Genomic DNA, 20,980 nt, shown 5'->3' with positions numbered 1-20,980 from the left:
AAAAAAAAAAAAATTGGTCCACCATTGATAAAAGTGCATTCAGAATTATTTTTGCACTACCTATTTTTTTCGAAACACACTAGTCACTTTTTCCTACGGAGAATATCCTTAACAAATAAATACTCATGCGTTCTTGGAATTTAATAAATTTTCTATTTCAGATTTATGATTCCGAAAGTGTATTTGTATATTTCCGCAATTATAATTTCAGAAGTTTATTTTTATATTTCAAAAATTTCTCCATGGAAGTCTATTTGTTACACCTAAACAGACTTTCGGAATTTTATTTATAGGTTTTGTAACAAATAGGCTTATAATAAACATATAAACAGACTTTTTTAAACTATATAAAAATACACTTTCAGAATGTTATTTCCGAGATACTTTTAACAAATAGAGTTCCAAAATTACAATTTCAGAATAATAGACTTCCTAATTTTAACATAATATATACTCATTCACGTAGACTTCTATAAACGTTTAATTCAGAAGCCAATTTATTTTTAAAAGAATTTCAGAAGACAAACCAAAAGAGAAAAAAAGAAAGAAAAAAAAACATCTTTGAAATATTAGAGGTTGGAATGAAAGTGAAAGTTAAATGAATGATGTGTTTAAAATTTAAAATAAAAATAAAAATGGGTGGTGTAATGTGCTTACCAGGTTGTTTTCATTCTAGAAGTGTTATAACTACCTTAATATAATAGGCTTTAAATTTAATATCTTGATCATAATAGCTCTTTAGTTTATTAATCTTTTGACATTGATATACCAAAGTTGAAGCTTAAATATTTAAAAAAAGAATACAATTTTTTTTTGTTTGTACGTATAAAATGTTTATTCGATCTTTATTCTTGTACTAAAAAAAATTGTACTTTTTTAGTGTCTTATCAAGAATTAAATGTGTATAACTTTTGTAAGTTTAAAAACAAATCCCACTTTATCATTGGGGTGCCAACACAATAATAATCCCACTTTAAGTCAAAAGTCTCGTTATATTCAGTTAGGGAGAACAAAAATGGTATAATTAAAGTATGGTTAAGATATAGTAAAAAAATAGTTGGATGAAGACATGTATATGCTGATATCTCCCATCTTATAAGATACTTTTAATTAAATCCATTTACCCACCAGAAAAGAGACGAATCTTGTGTTCACACCTATTTATGCAACAGACATAGAATGTTAGGCACGTGAATTCAAGTGCAAAATTGCAAAAGACAAGTCATTTCAAACAAAAATAATGACATTTCTTAAATCACAACCGCAGTAACAAATGGCACTTGTGTGATGTGAAGTCACAACTAACCGCAGGCAATGTATGAACATTTTCTTGTGTGTTTCAAGTATTCCTTCAAAGGGAAATCACCCTAGTTCAACCCCCTCACACTCCTTCTCCCCCCCATTGCCTTCCTCTCTCCATCTTATATTTTCAACTCTTTCTTATAACCATGATCATTTGAACCAAAGAAACACATAATATTATGCTACCTGGATCGTTGGATTTAATTGGAATGCAAAATGCTTCAAGGTGTGCTTTTTCTCATTCCTTGTCTTTCTATCATGTTAATGACCAGTTCATATATAGAGCTAACCAATTCCTGCATGCATGCAACTAATATATGTTCATCTTTCTGGCTAGCTAGATGATGACATCAAGGTGTGATCAGAACTTTGGGAAGGCTTGACAAATGATTCAAGGAAAGTTAAGATTCAAAACTACAACATATAGCTGTGGAATATAAATTCAGGTACTTGGTCAATTGTTTATGATTCACAAGAAGTAATTTGCAGAACGAAATAAACTTTGTCCACTTTTATAATCATCTCTTTCACCTAATTGTTTGTGATGTAAGTTTATTCTGACCCTTCTCAAATATTGAAAACTCCAAGCTCAAATTCACCTCATAACTAAAGTGTACATGTAATGGTAGCGAAACCATAAAATATAAAATCATAAAACATTGAAGAAGAAAAGTAAGATAACAAAGTAATCTCATATTTGTTAGATATTCATATTGTTCTACATTTTTTATTCTTATATAAGAAAAATACATTAAATATGACAATCATATATATCATATAAAGCAAAATACATGCACTTCCTATTAAGCGTATAAATTTGTCTAAAATCATATACTTATTCAAAAACCACTCGCTGAAGTAAACAAACATAATTACAACATAATATAACCACTAACACAAAGCAACTATAATTAATTATAGGCTTAAATATATTTTAGTCCCTCAAATTTAAGATAAATTTATTTTTAGTCCCTCAAATTTAAGATAAATTCGTTTTTAGTCTCTAAAATTTTTAAAAATCTTGTTTTAGTTCCTTAGATCACCAATAATATATCTGAAAGTGATAAAGTAAGAATAATATCAATTAAATTTAATGTGATGTTATTAGTAGGTAGAGTTTATGCAATAATATTTGATAAATTTTTTAACAAAATTTGAATATAAGGGTTAAAATAAGTTTTTAAAATTAATGGACTAAAAATAATAATTTTAAATTTAGGAGACCAAAAATAAATTTATCCTAAATTTGAAAGACTAAAAATATATTTAAACCTTAATTATATCAGTAAAAAAAATGAAAAATTTTATTACTTTAATACAAAGTAATATATATGTTTTATTTAGCTTCAATAAGAAAAAAAAAATAGTTCTCTTCTCTTGACACCAATCAGCAAAGTTGCTAAAAGTTGAGATTATGAGAAAATTAAAACATTATGAATTCATGAAACTAACGAACCAAAAGGTTTTGGTTGATGAAAAAACTTCAGACTAATACTGTATATCAGCACATATTTGTCCATAGCATGCATAGTTTTCACTAGGCATTACAATAAAGCATATTTTATTTTCTGCAGATTTCAGACCATAATCTTTGATTTAGCAACAAATGTATAGTCAGCATTTACAAAACTATATAAAGAAGAAATAAGCTCAAGTGTCCTCAGGTCTCAATGTGATAATTAACAAAGGTGTTATTAATTTTGTGTATGCCCTTATATGGAAGACGTGGCACCAAAAGACTGCTTTGAACAGTGTGTAGCATGCAATGGCTCTAAAATATAGAGCTGCAGATGCTACACCACTCTCTGTCACTTTCATACATCAATATCATAAATGTGGTGCTGCATATGTAGTTCATTTTGATTTCACGTGTCACTTTTCTTAACAATTTAGATTCTCTAACTTTAATAAATATAAAAGTTACTATAGTTTAATATATTTAAATCGTTAAATTTATCAAAATAAATTAAATTGTAACACGTGTACAATATATATTTTAACTTAAATATACACATTACAATCTGATCTATTATTACAAATTTAAGGATTTATATGAAATCGTCCTTGCATTCACACGAGGCTTGAAAAACTTTCATGTGAGCAATCCCCATATGCAAAAAAGTAAACTAATCAAATTCCACTTATTCACATTTATGAGATACTATGCCAGTGATCAGGTAAATTAAGTACATATTTTTTTTGGTAAAGAAATTGAGTGCATATATAATATATGTTCAGCATTAATTGTTTTATTTTATTTTAAAATTGGAGGGAATGCAAGACCAATCCATTCATTCCTTATCAGTTTTACTGTGTACTTGGTTCCATTAAGATTTTAAAGGTCTAAAACACTTCTTGATGACGAATCTTTCTTGTAGAAAGGGAAAAGGAATTTACAACTTTTTCTGCTTTAAGAGCGTCAAGTAAAGAATGATGGCTAAAACCCATGATACCCACTCCTCTTTTTTGTCTTTTAGCTTGTGCAAAATGTTGAGATCACATAGTTATTACTAGTATTATTATTCCATGTTATAGCAGTTTCTACTTTTTGGATTCTTGAGTTTTTTTTTTTTTTTTTGTGTTGTCTTAAATATCTCTAGCTCATCAGTGCATAGAGTGATCCCGCCAGAAGTACTGCGACTTCAACTAATTTGAAAGATTTTTACAAATGATGAAAATGAAATACAGAATTTTCTGCTTTGGAAATTAACTGACTTTAACTCAACTGGGATTAAAAGAAATGCATTCACAAGCTTTTGATTTTTTTCATTAGAATGTGAATTTTTAGTAGATATCTAAGCATATACTATATTGTTCATACAAGGCGATTCTAGAATTTGAGACAATTTTTTTGCCATTTTAATATTGGGTCCCAGCATAGAATAAAAAATATAAATAAAAAAAAAACCTTAGCAATGTGCATTGTCTTGCATTTCTCAAACTGATGCATCCAATATAGATCAACGTAGCAAAATGTAAGTAAAATTCTTCTTTGCATTAATCTACCAACAAATTCCGCAATGTCTTACCTTTTACTTTCATAATCTTTGATTCCTCTGTAATTATCGTTTTTCAATCCGTGGTCCCTATTACGAAGAATTTGTAATTAACCGTGAAAGACAAGGAAAAGAGTGTGACCTCAATGAGTTTGATTTTGACATTTAAGGCAGAGGAATCCATATCCTTAAAGATATTGTTTCCATGCTTGCAAGTGACATTTTGTTCCCTTCAGCCAAAATCAAAGCATTGTTTTCCCACATAGTTAGAGAAAAAAAAAAAAGAAAAAAAAGGGGGTTTAGTGTGTAAGTTGTTATATCAATTGCAAATGCATTATTGATCAATGAACCATTGCTACGAGGCTGTTAATACTTGTAAATTAAGCTACAATGAAAGACAAATGCCACCAAACTTGTACTTGAAATCAAATACACTCTTTTTTATGTCTACCCACTTCAGAAAACTCCCCAACACAATCTACCCTTCATAAGACAGTTTTGTGTTAGCCTTACAAAATATATAACATCCAACTAGCAATTTCACCTTAGAAGACACGACTCTTTACATATAATTTATTCTTGGAATTTGATTTATTGTCAAAGTACTATTGTACTTTATTAAATAATGACGAAGTTTCATGTTTTCAATGTTACTGGCACATTGAATTAAGGATGTTGACACTACCTATTTTGGTAAAGGTACACAACAAATTCTTCTATGAACTCGCTCCATGGCATGTTAAGACTTGAGACCAAAAATTTTAAACTTTCACCCATTGCACTAAAAACACTACCTGTCTTTTGGGACCCCAATAACGGTTTTAGTCCTTTTATAGCAAAATCGTCATCGGTACATGCATGTTTTTGTTTGTATGTAGAATACTTGGCCTATAGTACCATCATTACAACTGCTAATGTGCTGTCCTACTAGGGACAAAACAAAATGAAAGGACAACAATGAAAAATAATGCAAAGGAAATAAGAAACAAAAAATATCTCTTACATTATGTCAAAAAAAATAAAAAAAATCTCACAATTTTTTAGTGGGTAAACTAGCAATTTGATAATTTCAGAGACAGAAACAGTATGGTTGAGAATATATATCCATAATCAATCCTTTTACGTTAATAAACGTTTTAATGTAAAATTATAGGATTAATTTGAACGCATATCTTAATTTTGTTTAGCAATTCAAAATTAATTTTTATTCAATTTAAAAAAAAAGGGGGGTTTATAATGTTTAAGTCATAACTAAGAACTTGGGTCTCTTTTCTATAAATTGCATTACATTTTTCTCTCTTAGTGGTTTTGTGATTAGACCAAAGAAGAAAAGGAATACAAACCAACAAATGACAAAATCCCTTTTTATCTTTTTTTTTACTCCTTCTTGGCAACGCTTGCTTGATAAATAGACAACATATCCAAAAGTTCTGCATATTAGAATGTTTTTCAATTCAATTATAATAACTTTTAACCAAATAATAAAAACATTTAACCTAAAAGTTCAATATTAAATATTCACCGATAAGAACGTGTTTATTTTAAAAAATTAAGCACAAAAATAATTTAATAGGCAATTTATTTATATTCTGATATTTGATTAACTATAAGAAGATTATTGATAAACTTTATACTGTGTTCAGCAATACAATTGAAATGGAACATTGTTGTGGTATTAAGTAAGTTCCTATTGACAACTAGTCCTGGGCATTATATATTCATATATGCCATCTAAAGTGGAAGAACTAGGACTAGATTCTACCTAGTAAAAGACAAAGAATCAATGGAATTTTCTGTTCCTTTTTCTACTAGAATCTAACCGTACCTTATGAGTCATAGTGTCCTCAGCCTTTGGATGTGGGTCACTTTCTTTTGGGGTGGCCAAGTTAAGCACCATGCTTTTGAGCTTTTCCATTCCATGTCAAACAAGTGATTTAGTAACTCCCACTCACATCACTTCAATGTGCAACTTAATCGAGAAGAAGAAAGAAAAAGAATCACCAAAGCTCTTTATTTCACTCAAGTTGTGTTGAGTCACTCAGGTTCAATGGGGTGGTGTCATTGTTCACCATCAATTGCCACACCATACTATCACTGATTGTGTTGTGTATCATTCTCATCTTCCACATACAAAGGTGTTGCATAAGTCCTCTGTCTTTTCTAGGTGGCATGTTCCTTCTTCAACCACTACTTATATTATTGCCACTCACAAAAACACCACCATTTCACTGACACAAAGAACCATTTGTTTTTTATTTCTCTTTTGTTCTTTTTCTTGTGTCATTCTTTGATCTATTCTCTCTCTTTTGAGACCCCATTTTCAGAACAAGAGCCATGAAGCAAGAGTCACCAGCATCACTAGAAGCAGCAGCAGCAACAACAACAACACCAAAAAGTGTGATCAAGCTTCAGAACAGTTTAACTCCATCACGTTTAAGACTTCCTTCCAATTACAAAGAGCCTCCAAAGACTCCACCCGAGGTTGTCAATGGGGTGGTGTCAACACCTTCAAGGAGAGCCAAGTCTGTGACTCCAGAGTTGAAGCACAATTCAAGGGTCAAAAGGGGTCTTGTGATGAACAAGGCCAAGCCCAATGAAGAGGTTGTGGGAAACCAAAGGGGCAGGGAAGTTGAAGAGGCTAAGGTTGTGGCACGTTTTGTGAGTCGGCATGTTGTGGAACAGTTTTCTAGGCCAAGGAGTGGGGATTTTGGTTTCAAGAGGGACAAGGAGGACCCTGATGGGAAGAATAAGAAGGAATTGATGGAGAAGCTTGTGGTGAGTGAGAGTTTGATCAAGAATCTGCAGTCTGAAGTGCTGGCTTTGAAAGCTGAATTGGAGAAAGTTAAGGGCTTGAACGTGGAGCTGGAGTCTAACAACAGGAAACTCACTCGGGATCTTGCTGCTGCTGAAGCAAAGGTGGTGTCTTTGGGTAGCAATGAGAAGGTGAGAATTCAAGTGTTAATGATTTGTTATTTGTTATAATGAGCCTGATTGGATAAAAACTTAGAAGAGTTTTTGATAGTTTTTCTATTGAAAATAAGGAGCTTTTTGGAGTAAAAACTCTTCTAACTTATCCAAACAGGTTCAATATGCTAAAGGAAAAAAAAAAATGGACTTTTGGAATGTGTTCTTATCCTGCTTCTTCTCTTTAATTGTTGTTTCTTTTTACTGTTGATAATTTCTAGTATGGTTAGTCCATTTATTAGAATCATCAAATGCAGTTTGATTAGATTTTTTACTGTTATTTTATATGATAATGCCACATATCTGTTTAGTGGATGAGGTTTATCTATCAACGATGCCGTCTTAGGAATGAGTCTAATTTTTATTGTGGATGAAGGAACCAAATGGAGAACATCAGAACCCCAAGTTTAAACACATTCAGAAACTCATTGCTGACAAATTGGAACGGTCCATAGTGAAAAAGGAAGCCAGCACTGATGGATGCTTTGTTAAAGCACCAATTCCAGCACCAACAGCAATTCCTAGTGTTCCTGATAAAATAACTACAAGTATAGGAAGAAAACCTGTACCAAACTCATGCTTGCCACCACCACCACCACCGATACCACCATCAATCCCTTCTAGGCCAATAGCAAAAGCGAATAATTCCCAAAGGGCCCCTGCATTTGTGAAATTATTTCACTCATTGAAGAATCAAGAAGGGATGAAAAGCACAACAGGATCAATTAGACAGCAGAAACCGGTAGCTGTCAATGTACACAGCAGCATTGTTGGAGAAATTCAGAACCGTTCTGCTCATCTTTTAGCAGTAAGCATTGTGTTTTTCAAATTCAATTGGTGGTTAAACATTTTCTGTCTTTTTCGACATAAATATGCACCATTAGTGACTGATTACACTTTCCAGATAAGGGCAGACATTGAAACAAAAGGAGAGTTCATTAATAGCCTTATAAAAAAGGTGGTAGAAGCGGCCTACACCAATATTGAAGATGTCTTAAATTTTGTCAATTGGCTGGATGGTGAACTTTCATCATTGGTGAGTGAGTGTGTATCAAAATTATATTAGTGGTTCAATTATTCTCCATCATTGGTATGAGACATATAGTTCTATTATGTTATATATTTATAGCAGCATAGCAGTTTAAATTGGTGTGAAATGGGTGTAGATCTTGTTTCTGAAATCTGAAGACTGAGAATTTAGCAGTAGTTAGTTTAGAGTAAAAACTAGAAATGCTTGCTAATTTTTCATTTAATGTCATGCCCCCTTCCGAGTTGTATTACCTCTACCATACTTTCCTCCGATTTTTTTGGTACATTTAGTTTCCCTAGTAGATAAGGAAGGCTAGTTAAGTGAACAGCTTGAGCTACTTGATTTTGTAGTTTGACAATGTACATCTATAAAAGTTTTATCAGTAAATGAGACATAATCACATTATGATACCAAAAACAATGTGTGTTTTAAGGTGATGTGATCAAGTAGTACTACAGATGATATGCAAATAGCATGTTGATGTTGGTTTCTTCTTAGCTACATTTTCTGTTTTCTACAGGCAGATGAGCGTGCAGTTTTGAAGCATTTTAATTGGCCTGAGAGGAAAGCTGATGCCATGCGTGAAGCTGCAGTTGAGTATCGCGAAATTAAATTGTTAGAACAAGAGATTTCCTCCTTCAAGGATGACCCTGAAATTCCATGTGGAGTTTCCTTGAGAAAGATGGCCAACCTATTAGACAAGTAAAGAAATAGATCAATATCGTGTATTTAATTATGAGTAATGATACACATACAACAATTTCTACAACAGCATTTTCTGGATCTGTCTCTCTCCATCATTAATAAATGTAATAAATGATATGATGGAGAAAGATAGATACAAAAAAAAATGATGGTGTACAATTTGTTGTACATCATTTTCCTTTAATTATTAATGTCAAATATGCCAGGTTTATAGTGTGGGGGATACTAATGCTGTTATCTCTTCTCATTGTGATAGGTCTGAGTGCAGCATACAGAGGCTAATCAAGTTGCGAAATTCTGCAATGCGTTCATATCAAGAGTACAAAATTCCAACTTCATGGATGCTTGATTCAGGAATCATGACCAAGGTATAATTTTTAGGCTTTCTTTGTGAATGTGATAACAACAATGACACTCATAAACCTTGTCTTTCTTATACGAATTAGAAGTTATGTTTGAAAAACTCTGGCAATTGTTGAAATTAGTCTGCTTGAATATATATAATATAAGTCATGAATTAAACTGTGTGAGCCATAGTTATGCAGAATTTCCTTGCATTTACTCCTTCCCTACACGATATATTAATTACTTTCAATCTTGATTTACTCAATTAAAATGAAATGAAGCACTGAGATCAACATAACTAATTGGATGAAGGATATACTTTGGTTTAGGATGTGTTAATCCAAATCCATGGTAATTGATTACCCACTTAAGCATTATGTATATCTTTGAGAATTGAAAGCTAAATTTCCAATTTGTATTAGTAAAACTTTATTTGATGACTAATAAATATGCCATATCTGCAGATTAAGCAGGCTTCTATGCTTTTGGTCAAGATGTACATGAAAAGATTGAGAATGGAGCTTGGATCTGCTCGGAACTCAGACAGACAATCTAGTCAAGAATCCCTTCTGCTTCAGGGCATGCATTTTGCATATAGAGCTCATCAGGTATTTCTTACACAACTGTCTGCAAGACTCTGCAGATTTTCTTGTCAATTAAGTGTCATTAATAATAATTTCCCAACATATGTTTCAGTTAGTTGCAAATCTTTAGAAATGTCATGTTAGAGGCCAAGAGGGCATCATCATAAATTGAAGCCCTTCACAGCAACAAACACCAGTAGGCTTTTTACTACTACTAGATTGCTGTTTCATCCATTGCTAACTTAGTAATCATGTTGGAAGTTTTGGAAAGTGTAGAATGCTTTGATCATCTCATGCCTTTGAATTTACTGGAGTAAGAAACTATTTGGATACAAGTTTAAAAGTGTTTCTGAAAGTTTCTCTACTAAACATAGAGAGTATTTCTCATTAGAGAAACTCTTAGAAGCACTTCAAACTTGTATCCAAACAAACTTTAAATTCCACTTTTGGAAAATTGTATGTATACCCCCTATTTTTTTCTATCCCTACACTACCCCTTTGACTGTTTGAAAAGATTAAATTAACATCCCTTTGACATCACACAAATCTCCCTTAATTGTTTGAAAAACATAGCACTGTTTCTCCTGTAAGGGAGATTGTTGTAAACATTAAAAAGTAGAGTGGTTATGTGCAAGTTCACGAGACTTTAGGGAGTATTAGTGTTATATACTCAATTTATTAACATTTTTACAGAAGATCATTGTCACTCCAGCATAAAATTATAACACGTATACAAATTACAAATTTGACATTGCATATCATTAGGATGAAAAAGAAAGATACCCAACTAGATAAAAATGAAATATTCATTCTTTGTAATCAAATTGGGGCACCATGTATGATTATAGAACACCGCATCTAACAGCAATGAACTACTCTCACTAGGTAAAACACTAGAGCTAACTTGTATAAATAACAATATCTACTCTAGCAGTTTCTCCCATCACAAGATGCTAAGGATTGAACCTACACTGTAGTCACCTAGTATATCAATCCGATTAGGTGTTGTAATGAGTCTAAACAATTAAGTGGATCATTCCAACCATCAACTCATTTTTATAAAAAGCAAAAAAGTATCAGTGTCTTCTCACAATAGGAAATATTCTTACAATTTTCATCATTTACTTAGTTGATTCACTTATTTTCGTATGTTTTGTAGATTGCTGGAGGTTTGGATGCAGAAACTTTGTGTGCTTTTGAAGAGATAAGGCAACACGTGCCAGCAGGACACTTGGCAGGGTCTCCAGAACTTTTGGCTGGAATAGCATCATCATGAAAACCTTTGATTTGTTATGCTTTCTTTCCATTATCCGCATTGTTCAATACTATTAAGGATAAAACATAGGAATAGTTCTTAAGTGTGGTTGGTAATGTTCTCCAATTAGAATTGGAAATTTATCTCGATAATATGCATTTGCATTTAATGCAGATCAAATTAATACACATTTATGCATAAATTTCCATTTCGAATTGAACAACAGCACCAACCACACCTATAGAACTGTAGCTAAGTCCTATCCTACTATTAACCATTCCGAAGAAATAAGAAGGAACTTGAAGAGATTGATCTGAGGAAAGAACATTCCATAGAGTGGTTGAGCTAGTCAAGTGGCTAGTCTACTGTGGATAAAATCTCCAATATTATTGAGCTTAAATAGTTTTTTCCCCTAAGTTAGACCCCCTTTACTCTCTAATTATGTCACAAGAACAAGAAGCTTTGCATGTGTAGGCGCATATGATATAATTAACTTTTACTGAGTTGCTGTAATAAACTAATAATTTTACATTTTCAGTTGGGAAGTAAAGTTTGGGATATTGCTTATATAACATACATGCAACTGCTTATTTCAGAAAAACAAGTATCTTTCATTAAATGTATATTAAGAAATTGACAAAAAAATAAATAATTTTCCAAAAAATCAATTAATCCAAAAACACTCGTTACCCGCACTAGAGAAAACAAATTCATGTATATGTTCTCAAGAGAAGTCCAAGCATACAAAGCCTTTGCTTTTGTTGAAACATACAATAACAGCAAAACCATGAAACATGGTAAACCATGTATATTGCTAGAGAAAAGAGAATGGAAGAGCATGGCTATTTTCGTTTTTGCTGCACAACCATGTATATTGCTAGGTGTTCTACATGTTTTCATTGATATTTAAGAGAAATACACAAAAGATAGCAGACATACATCAAAGGCATGCATGTTGACAACAAAATACATGTACTTGCTATCATTAGGTGTACAATTTTGCTCAAAAAAACAAATATTTCATAAGACATTACTCACTATAATTACATCAAAACATTATCTACTGCAAAGACTATTTTATTTTTTTAAGTTTTGCATATTTAATAATCTTCCTTAGGCTTCCAGCTTGCGTCTTGACTCATTAAACTTTGCACTTGAAACTTAACTGTCTGGTAAGCATGTTTATCAATTGTTCCTCGAACATGCAATACGTCAATTAAATATTTTCATTTTTTTATTGTTTAACTTTCATCCCATTACAATCATCATCATCAAAAAGTACTATTTTTTTTGTCTTTTTTCTTAATTTTGATTACATATAATTCTCACTCCTCTATTGTCTAATTTTCATCTCACTATAATCATCATCATCAAAAGGGTATTATTTTTTAATTCATCTTTTTTTTTTCAATTCACTCTCCTCTATCGTCTAATTTTCATCTTGTTACAATCATTATCATCATAAAAAATGTACTATTTTTTTCTTCATCTTTTTTATTCTCAATTTTGATTACACATGATTCCAATTCCTCAATTGTCTATTTTCATCACACTACAGTCATCATTAGAAAGATACTATTTTTTCTTCATCTTTTTTCTCAATTTTGATTACACATAATTTGTGATTTGATAATTCATTTTACGTGTTAATTTCTTTCTATCATACATTTCTCTTCTACTCTCTAAATATTATATCTTCACTCTATCTAATTTACCTCCCACTTTCTTTGTTTAATTTTCTTCTTACTTGGCAATGTTTGTCAAATATAAGGTACTACTTTTTCTTCTTTTATTTTGTTATTATCAAATTTTCACACTAATATAAGATTTGCTATCCAATTATAATGAAATCAAGGTACTTCATACCTCTATGTCTAATGAATAAAATGATAGATTGTAAGAGTTATTTCCGTTTGATTAAAAGTTTCTTTAATATTAAAAGAAATTGAAAAACATGATTAAAAAAAGGCCTTTGATTTATCCAAAGAGAAAAGATTTAATCTTGACATACTCGTTTTAATTGACTATAGTTGGCCAAATTATTTAATTCTTAATTAGATGCCTTGCCACTTGAGAGTTAAACTTTGTTGTTTATAATTTTTTGGTTAAGACAAATACTTGTAGGAAATGACTTTAAATAAAACGCTTCATCTTAAAGGAATCAAAAGGATTACAATTGACAATATCAACTTCAACCAAGTGTAGCAACTAGAAGGCTCATCATATGCTACTCATATAATAATATTATAGATTATATAATTATATAATTTGTAATATAATAATTATAATGATATATATATATATATATATATATATATATATATATCTTTTGTGTCCATTTTCCGAAAAATATTTATACTTCTATCTTATAAATATCTTTCAAAAAATAGACACCAAAGAGGTATATCCCTTTTTATATTATTGGTGGATAAAAATTATTCTATTTTTCTTTAAATATACACACATTAGTAAAAGTAGTGAGCCATTTATCAAAAGATTCAAAAATAAAGGATTTTTTTACATTTATTAATTATTATTGTGCAATTTTTTAAAGGTTAAATTTGTCAACAATAACGTATACACTAAAATAAGAAACTTCTTTTATATATAGGTATAAATTATACTTATATTCTAATTATATATTCTTATCTTTTATATTAATTTTTTTCCACTATTATATTTTTTGAGTAAAATAATATATATATATATATATATATATACTAACTATTGATTCTATTAATAATAACGACTATTTTTTTTTTCATGCACTACAAATAAGAGTAATGGTGTTGCAAATGATGCTTTTATTCTTTAATCATAAAATGTTTCCTAAAATATTAATTAAAAATATATTATATTTAAAATTTAATACTTATATTTTATATATTTATTCAATAAATATTAATTTTTAAAATGGATTCTCTGAGTTTACTCTTCTAGCTCTGTCCTTGGAGAAAGAGTAGTATAGAGTATAGACACATTCTTTATTTATACTTCACATTTAGACACACCGAAGCCACTTCTTTTTCCTCCAATCATTGTTTCCTCACCGAATCATTTAGAAACCTGCAGTCCAACATGAATTATAGATTAACCATTTTTTTCCACTTAAGACATCTTTTTCTTCCTCTATTAATTACATGAATCACGGTCCAATTATTAATTAGAAATAAGATTATGAAGACGTGGACGCAACCCGCACAAGAAAGATCTAGTGATATACATTGAAGAAAAAATATGTTATATTTTTATTTTCGATTCTTATTACATTGATTTTGAAATTCAACTTAATTTTGTAATTGAAATTAAAGATATAAAAAAAAAATAACCGAAACTATAAATAAAAATATATGATGAACTTATAGTCTTGAAAAAATGTTCTAGAATTTAGTAGTATGATATTATTATATTTGAAATGATACATATTATTAATATTCTGAATTTACAATATTAATATTGCACAATTCCTTTTTTCAAACCAATTCTCCTTTTCAAACTAATTTGTGGATAGTTCAATTAAAAAGAGAAGAATTATATGATTTCTATAATATAATATTATTTTCTCATTTATTAACTATATATTTAATTCAAATCCAATTACAATTATTTGTGTGTGAACTTTGATAATCTTTTTCAAATTAACCTGCAAAATAAAAGTAAAAAGAAAAGCTAAGGAAGAAAAAATTATAATAAAAGATGTTATTAGGAGTGAAATTTACTTATAATCAGTTTTTTAGAATCTCTGATAAATAAAATTTTCTCTTATGTGTACCTCACCAAATAATTTGTTTAGTTAAGCAATCTTTATTTTAATATTTTTCAAACAAATACATTTTTCAAATTTTAATGAGACCTTTTAACTGATTAACGTATTAAATAAGATGTTATTAAACTTTTTAATTTTAAGTAATTATGTAATTAATGACTTTAACTATAATAAAATATTTTAATTTTTTAAAAAAAAATTAAAATGAAAGGTTACAATTACCTGTTAACTATAAGTAATTATCTAATAAATGATTTTTTTTTTAAAAATGATCGGTGAATAAGTTTTCGTATAATAATAAAAATAGAAGGAAGCAATTGTAACTAAAATTTTGGTGTGGTCATAAAAGATGAATATATATAGTACAATTTACCAAAAAAAGAATACCATGTTGATTGTGAAAACATTTTGTTTCATTTTATAAAGTATACATATAAATAAATATTTATTTTGTGTATAATTAGTAATAACTAAATATGATTAATTAATACTAATTAAATATTTTTAATTATTTTTTAAAACTGGCATTTTCATCAAATGTCATTTTTTTTTGTTTTTAGTCGTTATTATATATATATATATATATATATATATATATATATTAATTTAATACAATTTCAAATTATTGATTTCGAATGGTAATAGTCATTAAAATTTGGACATAATATTTAATATTAAAGAGTTATAGATAGAAGATAAAATTATGGTAAAATTAATATGTTTGTGACATTGAAAACTACAATTACATAGTCTTTCTGGAATTCTCATATATAAAGGTGATCTTTATATATTATAAATAGATAAATAGAAGATTTGAAAGATTTGAGACATGGGAATGGAAGCAATGGGTAGATAGTGAAAGACGACGAAAGCGGAAGAGCAGTTTTCACAGGGATGGAGCAACGGTTGTGGAGGAGCTATGAATCTATTTGACAAGCACAACTTAGGAATAGGGTTGGGCAAAATTAATTAAACTGAACTAAAACTATTAAATAACTGATTTATTTTAAACTAAAAAACTAAAACTGATTAAAATAAAACTGAATTAAACTATTTTTTAATTCAGTTTTAAAAAACTATACTTATTTAAGTTACAGTTTAGTTAACTATAAATAATTATTAATTAAAAAATAAAAGAAGGCACCGCACGGATTGACTCTTTACGCTAGGAATCCCTAACTCACATTCACACGAGTCACACCAGCAACAGCCACGGCCTACCGGTAAATGTAAAAAATCTTCCTTCACGGCTTCACGAATCACAGGCACGGGTTGGCTCTTTTTTATAGCTCTTAAATTATAGATGGTACGAATTTAATTCCTTGCAAATCTGCTTTTTCTGGCTAGTACGAATGTAGATGGTGTCTGCTACATTGAGGATTAATTCAGATTTTTATGGACTTTATTTTTTCAAATTAATTCATGCAACAGTTGAGAAGGTGAAACCAATTTGAAGATTAGGAAAGTATTGGAGAAGTATTTTCCTGGGTATCCCTTTTTCCCTAAAATTTTATCTGGGTATCCCTTTTTCCCTAAAATATTTGTTCTTTTTTATTCTTTTGTTGATTCCCAATAATTATCTCTGTTTATAGTCAATGACACTTAAATGTTCTTTTCATTAAAAATAGATTACTCTTTTTTGTTGAAGGACTTTGTTGGATAAATTGGTTATGTTTTGTTGTTTGAATGAGAGGTTTTGTGCCTTCTAGAGGACCAAAGGTGACCCTTCTCCATTTTTCATTGATCACATTCATATTTTTAACCTTTTGTTATATGGATCACTTCATATCTATATGCTACTCTGTAATTTTCTGTTGAGTGTCAACACCTCAGTTTAAGGTTTAAGGTTTACCTGAAAAAGGTGATGTGCGCTCTCTATATAAAGTGGAACAAACACACTGTTCAGACTTGGCTGATTCTAGGTCTATTCTGTAGGTTTTCAAGTGAGTACTTGCATAGTGATGTTTAGTGTTAGATTCGTGAAAATTAAGCAAGGTGAGTCTATATTAAAAATCTATATATTTTTTAGTTTATATTTTAAATTTTTGAAAATGATAGAATATATATTTTTTTTTTGTAGAGATAACCTCTCAAGATGAAGTGGGACCTTCAAGTGTTATTCATTTGGATGATTGAAGATGTATTAATTTTTTGATTTTGTTGTTCATGGGAGAACCTACATATTTGAACATACAACTTATAGTTTTACGTTTTTTTTTTTGTTGATGAGAAACCTATATTTGATTTTGTTGGTTTCATTTTGTTTAGTAGTAAAATGTCTGGTTATCATGGTTGTCAAAATTTCAATGCTACTGAGAGATTGGAATGGTGGAGTGATCTTGATTCCAGCATACTCATTTATGCTTGGATCATGTTCAGATATTTTGTTTACTCATTTATACTCATTTATATTTTTCTAATGAAAGTAGTGTTTGGTCCAATTTTTTTATATTATACCGCTTCTATGTCTCATTGTAGACACCCAATTTCGTCTGGAGGGCATACAAACAAGGACATGGACCTCTGTTACGAAGGGAAGGAGCTCCCGAAGCATGCCAACAAGAAGACAGGACCTTAAAGGGCCCAAAAGCACAAGTTGAGTTTTTTATTGGCCCGGAACGGACCGTTCCAAAATCGGAACGGGCCGTTCCAAGGTCCAGAACGGGCTGTTCTAGATTTGGAACAGGCCGTTCCAAGTCTTTTAAAGGGGCCAAAAAACCCAAATTGGAACGGGCCATTCCAAAATCGGAACGGACCGTTCCAAACTCATCCGAAAAGGGTTAAAAGGTTAACTGGAACGGGCTGGAACGGGCTGTTCCTAAATCTGGAACGGGCCGTTCCAGACCAAATCATGTGGGCTTAATTTGGCCCTAGAACGGGCCATTCTGAAATTAGAACGGGCCATTTTGGTTCCCCGGAACGGGCCGTTCCGGTTTCAGAACGGGCCGTTCCAGGGTCCAAATTAACCCACAACGGCCATATCCAGAACGGCCGTTCTGATTTTGGAACGGGCCGTTCTGGACCCCCTTCCTGAAGTCTATAAATAGACAGCTGGGGCTCATTTCTCCGGACTCCGAAATTTCGTCCAGACTTCCTATAGCTCGAAATTTCTCTCTTTTTCTCTCTTCCCCTCTCTTTTTGTATTTCTTGAGATTTTTGTGAGGCATTGTAGTGTGAAGGGTTGCCAAAAAGCACCCAAATCTCCATCTTTAAAGATTAATAGAGTTCGTTCAAGAGGTATTCAAATCAATTTTCTTCTCTCTATTTTATTTCTTACATTTGATAAATATTGTTTATAATAAGAGCAATCATGTAGATATTTTAGAGTCAATTGTTAATTTAAATTTTAAATCATGTAAATAATCATCAATAAAAGGGGATATAATATTTAATTTATTATTTCTTATCGCATTAACTTCATCATAGGGTACCGATTTAGGCCGTTGTAAGGGTGCTTAATACCTTCCTTACACGTAACGAACCCCCGAACCCAATTCTGGGTATGAAGGCCATTATTGGATCTTTTAAAAATCTTTTCTTTTTCCAATGTTTTGAGTAAAACATTGGTGGCGACTCCATAGAACCTATTTTCAAAACCATTGATTAAGGATTAGTCTGGTATCCGGGCATTCCTTAATTGATGAGATCTTTAAAAGGATGTTTAAACCATTAGTCGCAAGATCGGAAATTTTCGGGTTGCGACAGATGGCGACTCCACTGGGGACGTTTAAAGAGGGTCAGGCCCATTTAATTGATGAAGTTAATAAAATAAAAATAATAATTTAAATATTTTCCCCTTTACTTTGTTTGCTTTATTTGTTTGGCTTTAATATTTGTTTGCCTGTTTAAATTCAGCATTTGTTTGAAATGAAAATTGTACACAATCCTTTGCACACAACAGTTCCCCCTACACCCGGGGGCATGAGGGTAATAAACATAGGGAGTGGTTGACGTACGACCGGCCCAAGTTTGGCCTTGGAGCCTGCGAGCCTTGTCGGAAATCACACTCACGGTGATAACCGGTTACTCTAGCCCGAAATACTGCGACAAACCTTAGAGTTTGCCAGGTGACGGCGACAGAGATACTGGGTCCCTATAATGGGGGCACCTTGGGGGCCTTAAGACTAGCGAGATTAGAACTATCCTATACAATGCACTTTTCTTGCAGGGACCACAGACCAAGAATTTAAACGTGATTGTTCGCGGGTGTACATTTGTTTGAGCATATGTGTGTTGCATTTGTTTGTGTTTATTTATTTCAAATAGATAAGAATTACAAACAAATAAATATTAATAAAAAATATGATAAAATTTTAACTCCCTTCTATATACCCAAACTTCAAAGCATCATATAGGATAGTTTATTTAAAAAAAAAAAAGATAAATATATAGAAAAAATCATGCATCATTTCCTTTTAGTAAAAAAAATGAATGATAAAGTTTAGGCAGAAAACAAATATCATGCATCTTTTAGTTTAGCATATACATTCATTAGAAAATGGAAGACACATAGTATGTAAAGATTTTTGAGAAAGGAGAACATTCTAAAGTACAAGAATCGTGTGCACACACTAAAGAGGCCTACTAGGCTTTGGACTCTCGTCATCCTTTCAATAGAAGGCAAAGTCTACATCTTCCCAGACTTCTTCCGATTTAAAAAGATGTCATTCCTCAACTCAAATAGGAATTTATCTGAAATTTCGAAAAGGAGGCACGCAAAAAAAAAAAAGAAATTGAAGCGAAAATTTTTTTTTGATGATAAGCTCCCCTAATCCTCCAATTCGTTATCAAATCACTCCAAATTGCATCTTTCTTTTCTGACTCATCAACCTCGTCAATAAAGATGAAAATTTTGGCAATCACCAAAATAGTGGTGAACTTGAAGATCCTATTGATGGTTACTTCTGATGGGAATAACAAGAAGAGAATCTGAGAAGAAACAAGAACTAATTGCAAATCAACGAACGAGCAAGCATGTCCATAGGGACATCATTCAAGCACGAGCTTCTGTAGCCTCAACAACATCATCAAAGTGCACCAAAAGATTTGTACAAAGAATGTTCTCTAAACAAATAAATCAATGAGAATGATATTTGTTGAATTTTTCAATCATCTTTGCATCCTATTTTGCACTTCATATAGATAATATGTCTTCCTTATAAATAATAAATAAGAATAAAAAGGGAAACCTAACCTGTGCGTGTTAATCAAATAATGAGATCACTGGTAGTCAAGTGCAAACTCGATACATCAAATTGAAAGCACTTAAAAACCAGTAATTGTGCAAGAAGACTGGGGGGCATAACACGCCCAAATTGACGATTCAAACACCAAGAGTTCCCCATGCGGAAATGACAACTGTTGGGATAGGAGGAACAATCAAGAATGAATGAATCCTTGCTTCTAGGGAATTACAACAAAACTCAATTGAAGAATAAAGGCATTGCATGACAAAAACCCGCTAGGATGAAAACCTGTAAAGGGTGTCCTAGGCAAAAATTAGGGTAAAGAAAAAGAATCAAAATCCCGATAGGATACGTCCTATGCAAAAGTTAGGGATACATAAAAATAATAAAAAATAATAAAAAAAAGTAATGCCTACTTGAGTTGAAAACCGAAAGGCGGCTTGAGTATTCCCCTTTAAAAAGAAAGAATTCATAAAGGTTTCACTCCGAAGTCGAAACACCCACATTCAAGCAAGTGGGAATGCATTCATAATGTAGTTCAACCAATCGTCAACCATGCCTCTCTAGGGGGCAACCTCGGTTAATCTCTCTATGTATGAATCACGAACTCGGGGCATGCCCGGGCCTCCGAGCTTTGCTAAAAGGGCACGTGTAAATTGGAAATACTGTTTTAAATGTCATAACATTCTTTCATTTCTCTTCTCCCTATAAATATTTACTCTAGGCCTCATCCATTAACCCTTAATAAACAAGATATATTTGCGACAAAAATGTTACTCAATAATAGCATGGAAAGGATAACAAAGGAACAATCAGGAGTTCAAACATGACTAGGGTTTAATAAAAA

At 31.2% G+C, this 20,980-nt stretch overlaps 1 protein-coding gene across 4 annotated transcripts; it reads left to right on the top strand.

The window, feature by feature from the left end:
- Positions 1 to 1,387: 1,387 nt before the first annotated feature.
- LOC109803609 (INCREASED PETAL GROWTH ANISOTROPY 1-like protein 2) lies at positions 1,388 to 11,757 on the top strand. 4 transcript variants are annotated; one of them, XM_020365249.3, is made up of 9 exons: positions 1,388 to 1,528; positions 1,644 to 1,748; positions 6,623 to 7,241; positions 7,639 to 8,070; positions 8,167 to 8,298; positions 8,813 to 8,994; positions 9,254 to 9,365; positions 9,807 to 9,950; positions 11,086 to 11,757. In XM_020365249.3, exons 3-9 carry the CDS (start codon positions 6,633 to 6,635, stop codon positions 11,200 to 11,202), a joined length of 1,728 nt encoding a protein of 575 aa, XP_020220838.1. In that variant the 5' UTR covers positions 1,388 to 1,528; positions 1,644 to 1,748; positions 6,623 to 6,632; the 3' UTR covers positions 11,203 to 11,757. The 4 variants fall into 4 exon arrangements, with proteins under 4 accessions (XP_020220838.1, XP_082916304.1, XP_020220841.1 ...); XM_083060178.1 differs by having other exon boundaries at positions 1,399 to 1,528; positions 1,640 to 1,748; XM_020365252.3 differs by lacking the exons at positions 1,388 to 1,528; positions 1,644 to 1,748 and adding an exon at positions 6,100 to 6,433.
- The last annotated feature ends 9,223 nt before the right edge of the window (positions 11,758 to 20,980 follow it).

The sequence above is a fragment of the Cajanus cajan genome, chromosome 1, assembly GCF_000230855.2.
Source record: "Cajanus cajan strain Asha chromosome 1, NIPB_CcT2T_4, whole genome shotgun sequence".
Taxonomy (NCBI): domain Eukaryota; kingdom Viridiplantae; phylum Streptophyta; class Magnoliopsida; order Fabales; family Fabaceae; genus Cajanus; species Cajanus cajan.
This window is presented reverse-complemented; position numbering and strand designations above follow the sequence as displayed.

Excerpts from the sequence above, each read along its gene's own strand:
- LOC109803609 (XM_020365249.3), top strand. The coding sequence starts at position 6,633 with ATGAAGCAAGAGTCACCAGCATCACTAGAAGCAGCAGCAGCAACAACA. Across the intron at positions 8,071-8,166 it reads GTTCTGCTCATCTTTTAGCA|ATAAGGGCAGACATTGAAAC; the intron begins GTAAGCATTGTG and ends TACACTTTCCAG. Across the intron at positions 8,299-8,812 it reads ATGGTGAACTTTCATCATTG|GCAGATGAGCGTGCAGTTTT; the intron begins GTGAGTGAGTGT and ends TGTTTTCTACAG.